This window comes from Bufo bufo, chromosome 1 (assembly GCF_905171765.1).
Source record: "Bufo bufo chromosome 1, aBufBuf1.1, whole genome shotgun sequence".
In the NCBI taxonomy this organism is placed as follows: Eukaryota; Metazoa; Chordata; class Amphibia; order Anura; family Bufonidae; genus Bufo; species Bufo bufo.
In genome coordinates, this window is record NC_053389.1 from 567825540 (window position 1) to 567843043 (window position 17504).

At 44.6% G+C, this 17504-nt stretch overlaps 1 protein-coding gene across 1 annotated transcript in view; it reads right to left on the minus strand.

Annotated features, from left to right (window-relative positions):
• Positions 1-17504, minus strand: part of ELAPOR2 (endosome-lysosome associated apoptosis and autophagy regulator family member 2) — a 115570-nt gene that overhangs the window by 85969 nt on the left and 12097 nt on the right. The window contains exon 2 of the mRNA XM_040413134.1: positions 4426-4546. Within this exon, the coding sequence (XP_040269068.1) occupies positions 4426-4546 (121 nt within the window). The remainder of the gene's footprint in view (positions 1-4425; positions 4547-17504) is intronic.

Genomic DNA, 17504 nt, shown 5'->3' on the forward strand with positions numbered 1-17504 from the left:
ATGCCAACGATTATATACATTCTTTCTAGGGATATAATCGCACAGCTGTTAAAACTATGACAGTAATATGAATTCACAAAGGTCAGAATGGACCATACCATTCAAAATAGCCACTCACATTGAATTTTCTATTGTTATGCTGACTGAAAGTCACATCTAACTAGTAACAAGTCACTGCAGCCATCTGTCCTAGATAGAGTTAATACATTATTGATAACATTTGATTTGCTAGCAGAATAATACATGATATCTCTCAGTTCTGAAGGTGGGGATGGATTCATACTTGAGGAGCTTTGGATTTGTGCTTATAAACTGAATTTTCATAATACAGTAAATAACAATACATGAAATTAAACCAAGTTGATTAGGGTCAGAAGTTTAATACTCCCCAGTATATTCAGTATCTGCCCAAAAAACCTGGATTAAAAAGGCTTAGCTGCAACCGAATACATAAACAGATGTCTGGATGTTCTGTTCTCTCCATTGTCAGTACACCCTGTGCACACAGAGGACAGAGTAAGTGTCAGTGGTGATGACAATTTACATGTATCGTTTTACAATACAGCTTTTTTTTGTAATGCTTGGGTAAAGGGTTACCCAAGATTTAGACTTAACCCTTATAAGCAAGTGTCTGATTGGTAAGATTTTATCACTGGGACCACCAACAATTCCAAGGTCCTGCATTCTACTATATGAAGAATTGGCGGGACAGCTAGTTTAAATGGTCACTAACTTTTCACACAGCTTTGCATAAATCAATAGCACAAGCGACCACGAGAAACTTTACAGTTATCAGTGAGAAAAGTCTAGTTGTCATGTTATCAGTGTTTACCGACCCCCCTCTAATTGCTTTGAAAAATGTCAAACCCATCCACTGAGATATCATATTACACATGTCAATACTATGGAGAGGGGAAGGGGGATGAGTAAGCAAGAGTTAAATGAGACATTCACAGACAAAGAGACTACTGCAGCTAAATTGGCTGAGATATAAACTTCCTAAGTGCTTTGTTCACAACCACACAGGTCAGTACTTCTCTGTAATGTCCTCCATAATCCTCAGGCTGCTTCTGGGTCTTGGGTCTTCTTTGTGGACTGAACTTTTCAATACACATCCCAATCTTTTAACTGGATTTAAATCTGGAAATGGGTATGGCCACCAATAACCATATAGAGAGTGCTGTAATAATACATGTGTCCTAGGCAAAAATCGTAGCCACTGTGTAATAGAACGTTTGTAACTTTCTAATATCCTATGGAGGTCATTTACTACAGCTCTACTCCAGTTTTCTCACTTAGAAAAGTCTCATATTCTGATGCAAAATTTGCAACCTTTTCCGCTTTATCTGACACCCTCGCCAAGTTTCCAGAAAAATTTGCAGGTTGTGAGCGGGATGAGGTAGGTCACGAGTGGAAGCTCCGAGGTCCCACTTATTTAACAACAGGAGCGCTAGAAAACTGGTGCAGCTTCTGGCAAAATTAATTTTCAGTTCTGGCGCATGGACAGCAGAAGATGCAACAAACTTATTAAGAGGCATGCAGTTCATATTTAAATTACTTTTTCATATCCACAAGCCAGCAAAGATAAATGGCGTTAAGCCTGGTGACATTGATACAGATGTTCAATTCTTGCCTAACCTTGGTAAATCTCTATTTACTATATTGTGGCATCACAGCTGGCCGTATGGCTATTACCGCAGTGATATACCGCCTACATTGCTGCACTTAAAGCCTAATTCCACTTTCACAGTTGTTTTCCAATGTGAAGGTCGTGTCCACACTGAAGTATGTAGCTTCCGTTGTGAATGCAGTACGATACTGTTCCGGTGACCCTCATGGCTCATTTAGCCCTCCATTACAATGGATGCATGTGATACATTTTGCCATTGATATGAAACTCATTAAAGGATAACTGTCAATATTAAAATATTGAAAAATATCTCTTATGTGGTGAACGTCGTAACAGAACAAAAATGCAAAAAACACACGATTCTCCATATTTTTTAGTCTCCTTCTCCCCTAAAAAATAGGATAGGACTGTTCTATTATGGGCCGCACGTTCCATAAATTGCGGAATGCACACTTTTTTTGGCGTTTAATTTTTCTTTTGCGTGATATTCAGTATTGCATTACTTTTTTATGGGACCGAAATTGAATCAAAATTTTGGTATTGTGACAACCCTAGTCACAGGGGTATAAGTCCTTTAGGTCACAAAGAAATGGCATCTAGTGGCTGCAAACCCCCAGAGCCAGTAGACTTGCGCTGGAGAACAGTCTCTGCACTCTGGGCGCTGCTGCACAGAGAGGCCCGGGCTGAGAACAGTCGCTACACTCTGGGGGCTGATGCACAGAGAGGCCGGGGCTGAGAACAGTCGCTGCACTCTGGGGTCTGCTGCACAGAGGGGCCAGGGCTGAGAACAGTCGCTGCACTCTGGGGGCTGCGGCACAGAGAGGCCCAGGCTGAGAACAGTCGCTGCACTCTGGGGGCTGCGGCACAGAGAGGCCCGGGCTGAGAACAGTCGCTACACTCTGGGGGCTGATGCACAGAGAGGCCGGGGCTGAGAACAGTCACTGCACTCTGGGGGCTGCTGCACAGAGAGGCCGGGGCTGAGAACAGTCGCTGCACTCTGGGGGCTACTGCACAGAGAGGTCGGGGCTAAGAACAGTCGCTGCACTGGGGGCTGCTGCACAGAGAGGCCAGGGCATGAGAACAGTCGCTGCACTCTGGGGTCTGCTGCACAGAGAGGCCAGGGCATGAGAACAGTCGCTGCACTCTGGGGGCTGCTGCACAGAGAGGCCGAGGCTGAGAACAGTTGCTGCACTCTGGGTGGGGGCTGCACAGAGAGGCCGGGCCTGAGAACAGTCGCTGCACTGTGGGGGCTGCTGCACAGAGAGGCCGCGGCTGAGAACAGTCGCTGCACTCTGGGGCATGCTGCACAGAGAGGCCAGGGCTGAGAACAGTCGCTGCACTCTGGGGGCTGCTGCACAGAGAGGCCGGGGCTGAGAACAATCGCTGCACTCTGGGGTCTGCTGCACAGAGAGGCCAGGTCTGAGAACAGTCGCTGCACTCTGGAGGCTGCTGCACAGAGAGGCCGGGGCTGAGAACAATCGCTGCACTCTGGGGTCTGCTGCACAGAGAGGCCAGGTCTGAGAACAGTCGCTGCACTCTGGGGTCTGCTGCACAGAGAGGCCAGGTCTGAGAACAGTCGCTGCACTCTGGGGGCTGCTGCACAGAGAGGCCGGGGCTGAGAACAATCGCTGCACTCTGGGGTCTGCTGCACAGAGAGGCCAGGTCTGAGAACAGTCGCTGCACTCTGGGGGCTGCTGCACAGAGAGGCCGGGGCTGAGAACAATCGCTGCACTCTGGGGTCTGCTGCACAGAGAGGCCAGGTCTGAGAACAGTCGCTGCACTCTGGAGGCTGCTGCACAGAGAGGCCAGGTCTGAGAACAGTCGCTGCACTCTGGGGGCTGCTGCACAGAGAGGCCGGGGCTTAGAACAATCGCTTCACTCTGGGGGCTGCTGCACAGAGAGGCCGGGGCTGAGAACAGTCGCTGCACTCTGGGGGCTGCTGCACAGAGAGGCCGGGGCTGAGAACAGTCACTGCGCTATGGGGGCTGCGGTAATATGGCTGTAGTGTGTAGGGACTAAGACCCATATGGGAAGCCCCAGTCTTTAGTAAATGACCCCCAATGTTTTATTTGACGGAAAGGCATCTTTATGATGCCAAGGTGCCCTTCGTGACAATGTGCACTTATGATGGGCACACTCTGAACAACCCACTTATCAGAGTTTTCCGCTAGGATGTCCCATTTTCTATGGGAGCGGTGAAGATGGCTGATCGCTGCTTTTTCCAGCACTTTCATGGAGAATGAATGGAGCATCAGATTGGAGGGGAATGGTGACCCCGTTCTTGGTGGACAACTAAGATATATTACTGCATGGGGGCATAAAGGAGACATTATAATGTATGGGGGCGACAAGGAAACACGAGTACATGTTTTGAGTGTCTTTTTTTTCTAAATTGGCATTCATCACGATATATATATATACAATTATTGCTATAAATTTCTTAATATCGTTATCGTGGGAATATTTTTTACATCGCCCAACTCTAGTAATCACTCCATGTCGATACTGATATTTTTTGAGCTCCTCACTGGAGGGTCACTTTCAACAAGTCCATTCCTGCCTGTAAGTCACAGGGAGAACATAGTATTAAGCTTACTCCAACACAATTTTAGGAGACTATTTTGCAGGCTACAGGTGGCAAGAATAATATAGCTAACAGAGCATGAATATAGTTAATGAAGCAGATAAGCAGCGTATGGCTACATTGTCTCATCACACACTGTGACTTTGTATCACTAACTATTAGTATGACTAATCAATTACATATATAAACCAGTGATTTAGAGTCTACTTACTGCAATCTTTTCCTTTTACAGGATCTGGCAATCCAACGCAATGTTTTTCTTTATTTGGTACTGCAACCCTCCACCTGGATCCAGTGCTGTCACATTCTGTGTATTCATAATGATAGTCGCTCTGAAAAATTCAATTATATTCTAATTATGAGAGCACAAGGACACAAGGAAACATTCAGACACTTTAGGGAGCAGGTGCAACGCCCCCCCCCCCCCTGCTCCTAGAGGCTCATTTGCATATTATACAAGTTTGTTTTTCTCAATAACGGCTGCACATAGTGACATGGGACTAATATAGTTATGTTCAGCTAATGTCAGCCAGCTTAATAGCCATTTTTCAGGTGACAGAAACCCTTTAAGTGTCTGGTGTCTCAATTACTCAATCATTCTTCATAAAGCCTGTTTGAATGGTGCTCCGGAGGAAGAAAACTGTGTCGGCTTTACCACCATGGAATCAAGAAGTAAAAAATCCTCGGAAAGTCATAAAAAAAATATGGATAAACAGTGGATAAAAAGCCAACGTGTTTTGGATGACTTATTCATAGGATGACTAAGGATGATATGCTTTATCCGAAACGCATTGTTTTTTTATCCACTATTCGTACATTTTTTTTAAATAAAACATCAGATTTTATGGACAAGTGCCCGAGGATTTTTTCATTTTTGGATCATCTGGTCATAATAAGGAGATATTTCAATGTGTTAGAAAATTTATTTTCCAATAGTAAGCATTACTGATGAGAAAGAGCATTCCGATCTTCCCATAGATGGCTCAATTTGGATGATGGTAAGGTGGGTCATGTATCGCTGGCTTTAATAGTTTTACCATCAGCATACCTGGAGAGTTCATTCTTGGTGGCCATTCTAATATGTGTCGCTGGGGACTGTAAGTGGATTTTGGATGGCTGTATGTGATGTGATTCTCTAGGGCAGGCAATGTATGACACTGTGTAAGTGCCTTATGGCTCTGAGAGGGCTCATTTGCACTTTGGTTCCAGACAAGTAAATAAAAAATTAGCATCTGCATTATGAGTAGGACTCTATTGTTTTTGGGTCTCTAAAGGGAACTAAAATTGAAACAAATCGAGGCAATGCTGCATTCTGCAAGTCAAAGATATTGGCTCTGCTTTCAGATAATGAGTAACGTAGTGGGAAACAAATGGCCAGAAATTTACCGACTTGATCCAAATGATTGCGCTACAGTCTCACGGTCTCAGAATGACTGTGCAATCACAGGACGCCAAAGCTTGTGTCTGGAAATATTACAATTCAATAGATCCAAGATGTCATTAGTGTCAGAAACCATGCAAAGATTGATGGCGAAAGAGTTAAACGTCTGAATTCTAGGATTGCATGAATGCAAATAGAGCTTGGAAATATGGTTCCATCTTTCAGCCTGATGTTGGAACGGAGACAACAATATTAGACCCTAATATCAAGTGCTTATAGTAAACTATTCCGGCACTTTCATAGACGCTGGCAAAATCCCTCACAACTCGGATATACCATCATGTGCATATTTTTTTAAATTGTCCACATACGTATCCTATATAGGAACCGCATTTTCTTCTTAGGGTACTTTCACACTAACGTTTTTCTTTTCCGGCATAGAGTTCTGTCCTAGGGGCTCTATACCAGAAAAGAACTGATCAGTTTTATCCCCATGCATTCTGAATGGAGAGCAATCCGTTCAGGATGTATCAGGATGTCTTCAGTTCAGTCTTTTTGACTGATCAGGCAAAAGATAAAACCGCAGCATGCTACGGTTTTATCACCGGCCAAAAAAACGGAAGACTTGCCTGAATGCCGAATCCGGCATTTTTTTCCATAGGAATGTATTAGTGTCGGATCAAAATACCGGAATGCCGGATCCGTCCAAAAAAAGGTGAAAAAAATAATAATTTTCTGACTGATTAGGCACTTTTCAGGCTGATCAGGATCCTGATCAGTCTTACAAATGCCATCAGTTGCCTGCCGGATCACTCTGCCGCAAGTATAAGAGTAGCCTAGGGCCTCTTTCACAGAGGCGTCGCGTGTGAGGGCCGGATAGGATGTAGGTGCGTCGCCGGAAAATGCGCAATTTTTCAGCGCGAGTGCAAAGCGTTTTAATGCGTTTTGCACGCGCGTGAGGAAAATCTGCATGTTTGGTACCCAGATCCGAACTTCTTCACACAAGTTCGAGTTTGGGTTCGGTGTTCTGTAGATTTTATTATTTTCCCTTATAACATGGTTGTAAGGGAAAATAATAGCATTCTGAATACAGAATGCTTAGTAAAATGTCCATTGAGGGGTTAAAATAATAAACAAATTTAACTCACCCCATCCACTTGGTGATGGACCATGTGATGAGCGCAGTGACGTCATCAAAGTTCCTTTACCCAGGTCCCGAAGAAAGAAGAGGAGATCCTCTACGCTACCAAGTGGATTAAGGTGAGTTAAATTAGTTTATTTTTTTTAACCCCTCCAGCCCTATTGTACTAAGCATTCTGTATTAAGAATGCTATTATTTTCCCTTATAACCATGTTATAAGGGAAAATAATAAAGATCGGGTCCCCATCCCGATCGTCTCCTTAGCAACCATGCGTGAAAATCGCACCACATCCGCACTTGCTTGCGATTTTCACACAGCCCCATTCACTTCTATGGGCCCTGGGTTGCGCGAAAAACGCAGAATATAGAGCATGCTGCGATTTTCACGCAACGCACAAGTAATGCGTGAAAATCACCGCTCATGTGCACAGCCCCATAGAAATGAATGGGTCCGGATTCAGTGCGGGTGCACTGCGTTCAAATCACGCATCGCATCCGCGCGGAAATCTCGCCCGTGTGAAAGAGGCATTACAGTCCAAAAACCTAATGGGAGATTAACTATTTTCCCACATGTATGCATGAGTTCCACATAGGCTATTAGACTCTAAACTTGCAGATCACTGCAGACCAGTGATCTATGAGAAAGTCAAGGGAGATGGCAGCCGTCCCAGCAGGCAAAACAGCCATCTCATACACAGTATGTGGCCTGCGTTAGGCTGCGGAACATGTAAATGAATACATTCTCTACAGCACTTTGGAAATGGCCGGGTATATAATGTATAACAAATCTACTTATGCAATTACTCAAAATTGTAGAAAAAATGGGCTGATGATTTCAATTGAAAACAGGAAGAAGCAAGAACAAAAAAAGGGGTGTGTCCAACTGTTCCACGTTTCTGGAAAGGTTTTAGGTGTAGGTTTTATAGTGATATACGGCAACTGCGCAGGAAATTTGTGTCATCACCAGGAAGCAGATGAAGAGGTCTGCAGCCTCCTGCAAACACAGAAAACCCCCATTCTAAACTGTTAGGCATGTAATGTAAGGGTGTGGAATGTTAGATATTAAAGGTTAAAAAGGCGGAAGATTTAAAGTGCCACTGGTTTATTTTTAATATCATGTAGGGACAGGGATGTGTCATCTTAGACCTAGGATATGCCACCAATGTCAGATAGGTGCAGGGCCCCCAAAGTGAAGCCCCATAGCAGTGAATGGAGAGCGCCAGCACCTGGCCATTTTCAGAGCTCCCATAGAAGTGAATAGAGGCTGGACGCGATTGCTGTTCTAGAAATAGGTGCAGGTCCCAGAGGTGGGACCCGCATCCATCTGACATTTGTGGCATATCTTAGATGAGCAAACCCTTTAAACATTTTTTAACATACTTCATTAGGGAAATATATTTTTGTTCTAGAAAATGGGAACAAGGTGTAAACAGTCTTCTTAGCAAGGCTATAACAGTGTTTCTAAGGCCTCTTTCACACTTGCGTTGTCCGGATCCGTCGTGTACTCCATTTGCCGGAGGTGCCCGCCGGATCCGTAACACCGCAAGTGAACTGAAAGCATTTGAAGACAGATCCGTCTTCAAAATGCGTTCAGTGTTACTATGGCACCCAGGACGCTATTAAAGTCCTGGTTGCCATAGTAGTAGTGAGGAGCGGGGGAGCAGTATACTTACAGTCCGTGCAGCTCCCGGGGCGCTCCAGAATGATGTCAGAGCGCCCCATGCGCATGGATGACGTGATCCATGTGATCACGTCATCCATGCGCGTGGGGCGCCCTGACGTCACTCTGGAGCGCCCGGGGAGCCGCACGAACGGTAAGTATGCTGCTCCCCACTACACTTTACCATGGCAAACAGGACTTTAGTGTCCTGGGAGCCATGGTAACCATTCAGAAAAAGCTAAACGTCGGATCCGGTAATGCGCCGAAACGACGTTTAGCTTAAGGCCGGATCCGGATCAATGCCTTTCAATGGGCATTAATTTCGGATCCGGCCTTGCGGCAAGTGTTCAGGATTTTGTGACCGGAGCAAAAAGCTCAGCATGCTGCGGTATTTTCTCCGGCCAAAAAACGTTCCGTTCCGGAACTGAAGACATCCTGATGCATCCTGAACGGATTTCTCTCCATTCAGAATGCATTAGGATAATCCTGATCAGGATTCTTCCGGCATAGAGCCCCGGCGACGGAACTCTATGCCGGAAGAAAAGAACAACGCAAGTGTGAAAGAGCCCTAAGGAGAGTCTGTCTTCAGGGGCCTCAGTATACACTAAGATCTGGCATTTGCATATACTACATATTGGAGAGTTTTCCTGTTAGGCTGCTGTTATTTGCATACATTGCAACTGCAGCCAGTTGTACATTTCCATAATAAGAGGGATCAATGAATTCCTAAAGCAAACTATTGGGATTGTGAGCACGAATGAGCAGATTAGCCGTCCTTTAGTGGGGTTTCACCGTATATTTGGATAGGAAGGGTGTAGCAAGACATGAATCAGTGATAAGGAGGCTGCTGAACATATGCACACACAGCTGGTATTCCCCGGGGTCTGCCCCCACCCCAGGGCTTGTTACAGATAACTGCCACTTGTTCGTACATACCCGTGTGGGTAACATGCCTAACAATGTGAGGGACACATTTCTGCTGCTAGAAAATGAATGTCTTACATGTGATCAACAAGTCAACAATTATTTCATTTTTACTGGATTTTCTCATTCAAACCAGATGAAAAAGTAGTTGCACGATTAGTTAACCAAAAATATATATAGCTTCAAGGTGCACCGAAATGAGCAATAAACATAGAGAAAAATAAAAGAGTATATTGGTCCCTGAATAGTCCATTTTTGTAAAGTTCTTGAAAACCTTAGTCAGCAATATTATAGTTACATCTGTTTCAAGGAAAGCTGATACGGCTGTCCATATAGCTATAACACGTGTTTTCACCCAACTTTCCTGGTTTATTCAATTATGATGCAGTTATTGAGAAAAAAATAAAATAAATTTAAATTATTAGTTTTTTTTAAAGAAGCACTCACTGATAATTGTTTTATTCTCTGGCCCATTAGAAAGATCCATGATGTCAATTGTAGTCAATGTAATCTTTTTACCTGTGGTTGTGAGTTATTCACCAGCACTCTGACCCTAAGGCTGCGTTCACACGAGCGTGTCCGGATTAGTTCCGGATGCGTCCCGGTGTGTTGCGGCAAACCCGCGCGAGTAGGAATGCAATTGCAGTCAGTTTTGACTGCGATTGCGTTCCGATGTTCAGTTTTTATCGTGCGTGTGCAATGTGTTTTGCACGCGCGTGATAAAAAACCGACTGTGGTACCCAGACCCGAACTTCTTCACAGAAGTTCAGGTTTGGGTTCGGTGTTGTGTAGATGTTATTATTTTCCCTTATAACATGGGTATAAGGGAAAATAATAGCATTCTGAAAACAGAATGCTTAGTAGGTGATCAGTTGAGGGTTAAAAAAAATTTAAAAAATTATCTCACCTTCTCCGTTTGTTCGCGTAAGTCCCGGTCTCTTCTTTACTTCTCAAAAGATGAACTATGGGCTAAAGGACCTTTGGTGACGTCAGATCACATGCTCAAATCACATGGTCCATCACCGCGGTGATGGACCATGTGATTGGAGCATGTGATCTTACGTCACCAAAGGTCCTTTAGCCCATAGTTCATCTTTTGAGAAGTAAAGAAGAGACCGGGACTTACGCGAACAAACGGAGAAGGTGAGTTAATTTTTTTTATTTTTTTTAACCCTCAACTGATCACTTACTATGCATTCTGTTTTCAGAATGCTATTATTTTCCCTTATAACCATGTTATAAGGGAAAATAATACAGTGAATAGACTGTCACCTAGCAACCATGCGTGAAAATCGCACAGCATCCGCACTTGCTTGCGGATGCTTGCGATTTTCACGCAACCCCATTCACTTCTATGGGGCCTGCGTTGCGTGAAAAACGCTGAATATAGAGCATGCCGCGATTTTCACGCAACGCACAAGCGACGCGTGAAAATCACCGCTCATCTGAACAGCCCCATTGAAATGAATGGGTCCAGATTCAGTGCGGGTGCAATGCGTTCACCTACCGCATTGCACCCGCGCGGAATACTCGCCCGTGTGAACGCAGCCTAAAGCAGACACAGTACGGCCTCCTGTTAGCGGATCCGCAATACACGGGCACTGTTCCATGTGCTTTACGCATCACGGATGCGGACCCATTCACTTCAATGAGTCCACAAATCTGGAGATGCAGAATGGTGCGGAACGGAAACCTACAGAAGCACTACGGAGTGCTTCCGTGGGGTTTCATCCCGTACTTCCCCTCCGCAAAAAGATAGAACATGACCTATCTTTTTGCGGAACGGCAGTATCGCTGAGGCTGCCCCACGGTTGGTGTTCGTGCATTGCGGCCCGCATATTGCGGCCCACAGCACGGCCACGGGGCGCACACGTTCGTGTGCAGGAGGCCTAAGAGACATGTACTACAGTTTTCATGCCAATATTGTGGCATAAAAAAGTTGCAAGTTATAGCGCACACTATAATTGCACAACAGTTTGCGACTTTTCACTTGTCTCATCACTTTTAAAAAGTGGAGAGAAAGGTGGGTAGGGTTTAGCGGGAGGGGTGTAGCCTCCCGTGGCCTAGCCCACCAGATTTATAATCATTTACCCCAGAAAATGATAGATCATATCTACCTCAGCTTATAGCTGGCATAGATTTAAAGGTCTTGGCTCACAATCACTGATGGAAGTCACTGACCAAGACACTGACATGTGAATGAGGCTTTAGGATATCTCCCCCAGGGTCTTATGTGTGGACAAGGAATCAGTTTCTTTATTCATTCCTATGGAAGCTTCGATGTCAATCTCATAGGAATTAAGTAACTTCATGTCCACACAAAAGACGCTGCCACCTTGAGAAGACTACTGCCTGAGTGTTGAAGACAAGGGACGGTTGTTGCATCACAAGAGAGGACAGTACTTCTGTTGGACCAGCAAGCTGTGATGCCCAGTTCGCAGTGTTCGCCGACGAACACATGCGATCTGCCATCTTTATTATGCTCCCGGTGACCGCATGTGTTTCAGAGCGGCTCGCTGCGCAGGCACAGGTAAGGACTTACCTCTGCATCGCCGGACTTGGGAATAAAGATGGCAGATCGCATGGGTTCGTCCGCGAACACTGCGAACTGGCCATCACTGCCAGCAAGCACTGATAAAGACTGTGCCCTGTTTAGAAGACTCTAACCATATGCACATTGCTCTTTTAAGAGACTGTGACCATAATGCCTCTTGTCTCATGTGAGACTACTGTAACTACCAAATTTGTTGCTCCACATGAGACCAGTAAACTCTTTTGTTGCAAGTATGATTGGTGTCCGACTGCATTCCTTCCATCATCCTTGAGTGGGGAACCAGACATAGCATTCAAGGGCCTAAAAGATCATATAACCCCTATAATCTGTTCCTTATAGACAGTCTGATATATAAAAAGTCTTCACCCACTAAAATGATATGGAAATCTGTATTTTGTAAGGCACTTCAAAGCAAGGTGAAAGTTAGAGGCCTCACAGATTTAATTACTAAGACAGACAATGTCAAATTAACATGGATAAGACCTGCCACAAGCTACTAGTGATTATCACCAGCATGTACAAAGCTCTATCATAAGGGAAAACTACAGTGAATTAGCTAGATGTCAAATAATGACACCTTGACTGTAACCACCCGGTATACAAAACACCACCAGATATTGGAGATTGTCCAGGACAGAAGCAGGTCTTGTCACATCCCACCTTGCCATACTGGTTTAGTACTTGAGGGACCAGACAAGCTCTTTACTTTGGAATGTCACCCAACCATACATGGCATGAACATAACACTTGTCACTGCTGAAGAAAGAAAGTGATAAGTATGAGTCAAAAATCACCAGTAAATATAGATCCTTAAGTACTGCTCTTCAGACATACCGCTTTTCTAGAGTTCACAGTGATAAATCTGCCCAATGACCAGGGTTGCCAACCATCCAGAAATTTCTGGACTGTCTGTAAAAATAGGTGACTTTTTTCCTGTGTCCGTGAAAAAAAACTAGATGTGTCTGTGATTTTTTTTGAGGTTGGTGGTACCTGACTAGATTATTTTGGTGGTAATTACCTTTATTTTCCAGCTCTCAGTAAATGCTGGTATTGAGTTCTTATCAGTCTATTGAGCTATAGACATGTATTACTTATAATCTTCATCATTCATTATGGTTTTACAATTGGTCCATAAAAAAGGTTGTCCGTGATTTTGAGATAAGTTGTCCAGAAAAATAAAAAATTCAGGTTGTCAACCCTGCCAATGACCCAGAAATGATACTGAAACAGGTAATATGCCACTAAATAACTAGGCAAATTTGCCATTCTGGAGTCTAGGAAATTGAGTGACAGTCTTGGGTAACAGTTAGCCATACTCCCTGTCACTGAGTGTTCCCAAAACAAACTTAAGGTGGTTGTCTGACCCCAAAAACTATTTTAGTTATGGATCTGAAAGTGTATACCGGTAAATAAAATCAAAAAGGCAATCACCTATTCACTGCCATTCTGATCCATTGCTGTGGCTCTCGTCCCTGCTCCTTCTGTTGCCCGGTGGACTGGGAGAGTGACATCCTGTCTGTGGTCACATAGACTTCCGCAGCTATTTACTGGCCTCAGTGAAATGTAGTCCTTAAGCCGCGTGTAACACAGAGAACTCAGCACCTGTGCCTTTTCAAACAGATGATCGTCGGGGGTCCCAGGTGTCGGACCCCCATCGATCAGATACAGATGACCTATCCAGAGGATAGGATTAGTCTATCTTTGACTATTCACCAGAAATAAAGCAACAAGCTAGTCCCAACGAGGGGTTCTTATAGAAAAGTTAGCACAATAGAAGATTTTCCAATTATGTATACTGCCATAATTACCCTTCTACTCCATTACTGGTGCTACACCTAGATCTTTAGAAGCACATTTGACATTTACATTATGCAGCTGAACAGGAGGACTTGGGAACAAATCTAGAACTAAAGTAGAAGTCTGAGCACAGCGGAGACGGCCGAATCAGGGGAGCATCGGAGGGGTAAGTACAGAGGAAACAATCTTTCCTCCACAGGGTCTGAAGACCAGGATTTTCAGAAAAGGCCAGAGAATACCTTTACAATCAATTAAATGTGCTACAAAAAGGCTAGATGTATCTCCAGATGTAGGCCTCCTGCACACGAACGTGTGCGCCCCGTGGTCCTGCTGCGGCCTGCAAAATGCGGGCCGCAATGCACGAACAACGTCCGTGGGGCAGCCGCAGCGGATCGCAGACCCATTCACTTTAATGGGTACACGATCCGGCCGTTCCGCAAAAATATAGGACATGTTCTATCTTTTTAAGGAACAGAAGTACGGGACGAAACCCCACGGAAGCACTCCGTAGTGGTTCCGTTCCATGCTTCCGTTTTCCACATCTCCGGATTTGCGGACCCATTAAGGTGAATGGGTCCGCATCCGTGATGTGGAATGCACACGGAACGGTGCCCGTGTATTGCGGATCCGCAAATGCGGTCCGCAATACGGCAACGGGACACCTACGGTCGTGTGCAGGAGGCCTTAAGCCTCTTGCACATGACCGTATGGCTTTTTCAGTATTTTGCGGTCCGTTTTAAATGGATCCATTTTACCTTTTTTGTTTGTTTCAGTAGTGTTTCCGTTTCCGTTCCGTTTTTCCGTTTGGTTTCCGTTTGTGATCCGTTTTTTTGCGGATAGAAAACGGAAACGGAAGCATACAATAATGTTTAAACAGTAAGAACATAAAAAAATTGGGCTGGGCATAACATTTTCAATCGATGGTTCTGCAAAAACGGAACGGATACGGAAGACTTTTTTTTGCGGAACCATTGACTTGAATGGTGCCACGGAATGTGATTTGCGAGCAATAATAGGACATGTTCTATCATTAAGCGGAACGGAAATACGGAATCGGAATGCATACGGAGTACCTTCCATTGTTTTTGCGGACCCATTGAAGTGAATGGTTCCGCATACGGACTGCAAACGGAACCAGCAAAAACGGAACGGAAACGGGAAAAAAAACATTCGTGTGCAAGAGGCCTTAAGGTCCCTTAAGCGTTCCTTCCCGACAATCTGCCGATTGCTAGCGGAGCGGACCAGTGCATTTACATGCAGCGATCTCCTCCAGAGTATGGGGAGGAGCGATCACTAATGCCATCGCTCTTCCCCATACTGACTCGTCGTTTGCCGACAGCAGATTGTGTTTGCACAGCACGATCTGCCGCTGGCAAACAATCGGATTACCCGATGAACGTGTGTCTCGCTCGTTCATCAGGTAATTGGCAGTACATTTACAACAACAGATAATCCATAACGAGCGTTCCCCTGATTGGTTGCTTTGGTTTAATGAATCTCCCCCAAGTGTGGATTCAAAGATTAGGATAAGCAGAGTCTGCCCTTTACACTATCTCTCCCTTTAGGGTCCACATTTCATGTTAGCTTCAAAACCTGATCATAGCCTGACCATGTAGAGGCAGGCTAAGGCCCCATTCACATGACCGTATTTTTCCTCCGCATCCGATCTGCATTTTTTGCGGATAGGATGCGGACCCATTCATTTCAATGGGTCCACAAAAAATGCGGACAGCACACCGTGTGCTATCTGCATCCATATGTCCTTCCGTCGCCCTGCAAAAAAGATAGAACATGTCCTATTCTTGTCCGTTTTGCAAAAAAAAATGGATGTAACATGGACATCATCCATATTTTTTGCAAATCCGCGTTTTAGGACCGCAAAATACACACCCTAAAAGAAAAAAACAGTTGAAGGCTGTCCCAGTGTAATTAACAAGGCACTGGTAGGGAAATAGAGACCTCAAGGAGGCACCTGTCTCCTGAACCAGGCTCAGAAGCTTCTATCTGATTATGCAAAACGAATTGCCCGAGGATTGCTTGCATTACAACACCCTATACACCGAGTCTGTTTCTTGAAATGCCGGTTAGTTCCCACCCCAAACACTGCTTTTCGTACAACCTGTTCTCTTGAGAGAAATGGATGGTTCACAAGGGAAAGTTTGCCAAGGATGTGAACATGGTTGCATACATTTAAAATCTGGTGTAACAAAAAAAAGCAGAACTAGCAAAAGTTTGGGTAAAAAAAAAAAAAAAGAGTGAAAAGTCATATACAGTGAAGAGCAGACTGCACAAAGTAACATCAAATAAGAACCTGCGTAGTACTTGGGTTACCTGCTTCTCACTGCTCTAAATCCAGAGACATACAGCCGGACTGGTAAATATAGAGAAACATTCATAATCCTTAGGACTAATTGTAGTGCCAATATACAGTCCACTTCGGATTCATACACCAAAGGCCATGTGATAATATTAATGGATCCAAAGGGCACAAAAAGAATTGATACCTTTTACAATAAGAAATTTTCAATTCAGAGTTGGTCTGACAAACCATGGGCACTACTGTATAGGACCAACCACCAACATACAGGGAACCTAGCACAATTTCTTAAAGGAGGCAAAGACTTGAGTAAGGTCCTTCAGCAAAGATTTCCATATGTTCTATAAAACCCTGAGGTCTAATGTGCAAATACATTACAACTATGGTAGCTCTAATCAAATCAATGACAAAAGAATGTATTTACGTAGGTGACCAGACGTTACTTAGTACATCTGCTGGCACAGGGGACTGGGTCACCAACATAAGATTGCATATTGGTCCTTGCTCGTAGCTGCATGTACAAAACAGGAGACTTAGGGTCCGTTCACACGTCCGCAATTCTGTTCCGCATTTTGCGGAACGAAATTGCGGACCCATTCATTTCTATGGGGCCACACAATGTGCTGCCTGGATCAGTAAATGCGGACCCGTTGCCGAAAAAAATAGAACATGTCCTATTTTTGTCCGCAATTGCGGACAAGAATAGGCATATTCTATTAGTGCCGGCGATGTGCGGTCCACAAAATGCGGAACGCACATTGCTAGTGTCCGTGGTTTGCGGATCCGTGGATCCGCAAAACACGTTACGGAGGTGTGAATGGACCCTTAGGGTGCATTCACATGACCGTATTATTTTATCCGGGTCCGATTCGCATCCGTTCCGCATTTTGCGGAATAGATGCGAATCCATTCATTCCTATGAGTGAATAAAATGTGCGGACAACGTTCAGTATGTTCTCCGCATCCGTGTTTCCGCATTTCTAGTCCGCAAAAATATGAAGCTTGTACTACTATTGTCCGCACAGATCGGTCTGCAGCCCCATTCAAGTCAATGGATCCGCAAATTGCGGATGACATACGGAATGGTTTCCGTATGTCATCCGTTTTTTGCGGATCCATTTCCGTATTATTGAAGGCCTTAATAATAATTTTTTTTCTCTCTCTTTGGGGACCATAAAAAACGAAAGACATATGGAACACAAACAGAAGTAAAATGCGGACACACGGTTCCGTTATTTGCAGACCGCAAGATGGAAAGGATTACACACGGTCGTGTGAATGTACCCTTAAGCCTCTTTCACACAGGCATCCCGGATTTGCTCCGGATGCGTCGCGTGTGCATTGCGGGAAAACCGCACGAGTAGGTACGCAATTGCAGTCAGTTTTGACTGCGATTGCGTTCCGATGTTCAGTTCTTTCAACGCGAGTGCAACGCGTTTTGCACGTGCGTGAGAAAAAACTGAATGTGGTACCCAGACCCGAACCCGGACTTCTTCACTGAAGTTTGGGTTTGGTG